At 40.8% G+C, this 4618-nt stretch overlaps 1 protein-coding gene across 1 annotated transcript; it reads right to left on the bottom strand.

The window, feature by feature from the left end:
* LOC107633651 lies at positions 3366-4337 on the bottom strand. Its single transcript, XM_016337258.1, has 2 exons — positions 3785-4337; positions 3366-3433 (listed from the first exon to the last, which is right to left on the bottom strand). Exons 1-2 carry the CDS (start codon positions 4335-4337, stop codon positions 3366-3368), a joined length of 621 nt encoding a protein of 206 aa, XP_016192744.1.

Genomic DNA, 4618 nt, shown 5'->3' with positions numbered 1-4618 from the left:
ACACTATCTGGATTCTGAGTTCCTATAGAAGCCAATCATTCTGAATTTCAAAGGATAAAGTGAGATGCCAAAACTGTTCAGAAGCAAAAAGCTAAAAGCCCCGCTCATCTAATTAAGACTGATCTTCATAGATGTTTTTGAAATTCATTGTATATTCTCTTCTTTTTTTTATCCTATTTGATTTTCAGTTGCTTGGGGATAAGCAACAATTTAGGTTTGGTGTTGTGATGAGCGGATAATTTATACGCTTTTTGGCATTGTTTTTAGTATATTTTAGTTAGTTTTTATTATGTTTTTATTAGTTTTTAAATAAAAATCATATTTCTAGACTTTACTATGAGTTTGTGTGTTTTTCTATGATTCCAGGTATTTTCTGGCTGAAATTGAGGGATTTGAGCAAAAATCTGATTCAGAGGCTGAAAAAGGACTGCAGATGTTGTTGGATTCTGACCTCTATGCACTCGAAGTGGATTTTCTGGAGATACAGAAGTCCAATTGGCGCTCTCTCAATTGCGTTGGAAATTAGACATCTTGGGCTTTCCAACAATATATAATAGTTTATAATTTGCTCGAGATTTGATGGCCCAAACTGGCGTTCCAAGTCAGCATAGAAATTCTGGTGTCAAAACGCCAGAACTGGCATAAAAGCTGGAGTTAAACGCCCAAACTGGCACAAAAGCTGGCGTTTAACTCCAAGAAAAGTCTCTACACATGAAAGCTTCAATGCTCAGCCCAAGCACACACCAAGTGGGCCCGGAAGAAGATTTCTGCATCATTTACTCATTTTTGTAAACCCTAGGTTACTAGTTTTCTATAAATAGGACCTTTTGCTATTGTATTTTCATCAATCTTTGGACGTTTCGTCCTTAGACCTTTGAGGCTGGCCATTCGGCCATGCTTAGACTATTATCACTTTTGTATTTTCAACGGTGGAGTTTCTACACACCATAGATTAAGGTGTGGAGCTCTGCTGTTCCTCATGAATTAATGCAAAGTACTATTGTTTTTCTATTCAACTCAAGCCTATTTCTGTTCTAAGATATCCATTCATTCTTTAACATGATGAATGTGATGATCCGTGACACTCATCACCATTCTCACCTATGAACGCGTGCCTGACAACCACTTCCGTTCTACATGCAATCAAGCTTGAATGTGTATCTCTTGGGTTTCTAATCTAAGATTAGAACCTTCGTGGTATAGGCTAGAATTATTGGCGGCCATTCCTGAGATCCGGAAAGTCTAAACCTTGTCTATGGTATTCCGAGTAGGATTTGGGAAGGGATGACTGTGACGAGCTTCAAACTCGCGAGTGTTGGGCGTGTGACAGACGCAAAAGGATCAATGGATCCTATTCCAACATGATCGAGAACCGACAGATGATTAGCCGTGCGGTGACAGCGCATTTGGAACATTTTCACTGAGAGAACGGGAAGTAGCCATTGACAATGGTGATGCCCAACATAAAGCTTGCAATGGAAAGGAGTATGAATGATTGGAAGAAGGCAATAGGAAAGCAGAGGTTCAGAAGGAACAAAGCATCTTCATACACTTATCTGAAATTCCTACCAATGAATTATATAAGTATCTCTATCTTTATTTTATGTTTTATTCATATTTTAATTATCAATTCTCCATAACCATTTGAATTCGCCTGACTGAGATTTACAAGGTGACCATAGCTTGCTTCAAGTCGACAGTCTCCGTGGGATCGACCCTTACTCACGTAAGGTTTATTACTTGGACGACCCAGTGCACTTGCTGGTTAGTTGTGCGGAGTTGTGATAAAGAGTTGAGATTACAATTGTGCGTATCAAGTTGTTGGCACCATTGATGATCACAATTTCGTGCACCACTGTGCGTACGCACAGGTTGCAAATCCTCATTGGTGTGTGCGCGCACAAGCTGTGCTAACGCTGCAAACAGCACGCCTTTCCTTGCCTGTGCGTACGCACAGGTCTGTGCTTGCGCACAGGTTTAAAATTTTGCAGGGGTGTGACTATGCACAGGGCTGTGCGTGCGCACATACCAGAAATTACAAAATTCTATAACTTTGCAGAATTTCAGATTTTTACACCAATCTTTGAATGATCATAACTTCCTCTACAAAATTCCAAATTTTACAAACTTTATATCAATTCAAAGAGTTTTCAATAAAATTTAATTCTAAACAACTTTCAATCAATTTTGAAAATTGAGGCAAAAGTTATGATCAGACAAATTTCACCAAAATTTCCTTTTTTACCAAAATTCACAATTTCCACAATTGCTTGTGAAACATAACCAAAACCATACCAAACTATTTCAGACTCCATTTTCATCAAAATCTACCCTTTGGATCATATTACACCTATCTTACTACATTTTTCTCCATATTTCATCATCCTCAACCTCAATACCAACATATCACATTATAATCAATCCTCATTAACATTTTCCCAATTACATTACCAACCATCAACATCAATATCACATATATCAACATAATTCACTTTTCAACTTCACAAACTATTCATCCTCATCACAACCATTTAAATCCAAACCTATCCTATGAGTCACTAGCCTAAGTGTCCATGAATATTATATACTACATAGAGAAAATTGAAACCATACCTTGGCCAATTTCTAATATGAACCACAACCCCAAAAGAGCACAAGTTGAGCTTCCAACCACAAGCAGGCCTCTTATCTGACTCCAATAAGCACCAATAAGCTCCAAACTCACAATAAACAAGCTATATACACACAAATCATCACTAAACAATCTAGGGCTCAACATAATCATAAAATCACAAGGGTTTCAAGAGCTCTTACCTTGCCCAACAGTTTTGGAAGCCAAAACCATAAGCAATCAAGTGCTGGAGTGTACCTAAACACCCAAAACACAAGATTTCACTCAAAGCCAAATCCTAAAACTTGAAACTCACAAGGGCATGAAAAATGGGCACGGAAACTCAAGAGACTTACCACAAAACTTAAATAAAAATGACGGGCTCGGCAAGAGCTTCGCGTACTCGTTGACGGCACGCGAATCGGAGCACCGTAGCTCGAGATATCGCGGATTGAAGTGAGAAGTGAATAATGCTCTTTTCTCTTCTCCTTCCTTTCTTTCTCAGCTGGTGTGTGTGAGTTAGGAGAGTGGTGTGTTGAATGGGTTCATTTAATGAACCCTTATATATGTTGGTCTTGAGCCCAACTTGGGCCTGGTCCAACCCGTTAGCGTGTTTTAGCCCGTTCGGCCCAACTTTGGGCCAGACCTTTAACACTAATGTCCGGTTTTCCATTTCTAATATTTTTCTAAGGTTTTCGACTATTTTCACTTTTTCTCGCACAGTACCGGACAGACTTAAACCGGTTCAATCGGTTCAACTGCCGGTTCGTGGTTTTTCACGATTTTTTTTTGCAAAAAACGCATTTTCTGACTCGGAAAGACCTATTAAGTCCAAAAATCATATTTAAATCTCCAAATTCTCATTCTAACTTTCTGGAACCTAATTTGGGCATTTACATTATTTTATTCGTGAAAACTCCGGTTCTTACATCCTCCCCTCCTTAAAAAGATTTTTGCCCTCGAAAATGCTATTCGGCACACTTTCACTGCGTCACTCTAATCGTTCGTCATCACAAATCCGAAATCCTCGACTACTGCCACTAGAATCCTCGTAATCCATGGTTTACTTCAAACAAAACCATAAGCTCTTGTAATCATAACGACAGCTTTGCAAAAGATAGAACCAAGCTATCCTCAAGCCCAGGCAATATAATACTCAAAGCATACGCTTACCTCTCGTCAGAGGATCCAACCCTGTCGCATCACGTGTATCCAAGGTAAGCGCACGGCCGGACTGTTGATTCTGACCCATGATCTGGCTTCGCTTACAACGGCAGTTCTTGGCTAGGTGCCCAGGTAGTCCACAAGCATAACACAGGCGTCTCCCCCTCATATGGTGAAACTGGGAATTGTTGTCTCTTCTGAAGTTCCCTTGACCTAGCAGATGCTGAGGAGTATGTACATCTCTCTTGAAGTTTTGTCCCCTTTGTCCAAGGTAATCGTCACGTTCTCTACTAGTGTTTCCTCCATGAGTGTCCCTTGACGAGGCTACTGTCTTTGCGTATTCCTCAATCACTCTTGCCTTGTTCACCAGATCGGAGAAAATCCGAATCTCTATAGGAGCCACAGCAGTCATGATGTCGTCCTTCAAGCCCCTTTGATACTTGATACACTTCCAACTTTCATAGGTCTCCAAGGCACCCTGACACGCCCTAGAGAACCTACAGAGCTCCTCAAATCGGCTGGTGTAGTCCACCATAGATAATGAACCTTGCTTCAGCTGCATAAGTTCCATCTCCTTCGCTTCCCTTACAGACTCAGGAAAGTACTTCTTGTAGAAGGCCGTTTGGATACATCCCAAGGAACATCGGCGTTCTGAAGCTGTAGTAAGCGAAATTCTGCTTACCACCAACACTGTGCCTCTTCCCGAAGTTGATAAGCAGCAAACTCCACGTAGTGGTTATTCGGGACATGCTGTGCTTGCAGCGCGCGCTCCATAGCCTGGAACCAGTTATCCGCTTCCGTGGGATTGGTCGATCCTCTGAAACTTGGCGGATGAACCTTGAG

Source organism: Arachis ipaensis, chromosome B03 (genome assembly GCF_000816755.2).
Source record: "Arachis ipaensis cultivar K30076 chromosome B03, Araip1.1, whole genome shotgun sequence".
Taxonomy (NCBI): domain Eukaryota; kingdom Viridiplantae; phylum Streptophyta; class Magnoliopsida; order Fabales; family Fabaceae; genus Arachis; species Arachis ipaensis.
Note: the sequence above shows the minus strand (reverse complement) of the source record. Positions and strands in the feature narration are given on the sequence as shown.

What these genes read in the sequence shown, in the direction of transcription:
- LOC107633651 (XM_016337258.1), bottom strand. Translation starts at nt 4,337, where the DNA reads ATGCAGCTGAAGCAAGGTTCATTATCTATGGTGGACTACACCAGCCGA. An exon ending in GTTGGATCCTCTGACGAGAG is followed by an intron (nt 3,434 to 3,784) that starts GTAAGCGTATGC and finishes TGGACTTAATAG; the next exon opens with GTCTTTCCGAGTCAGAAAAT.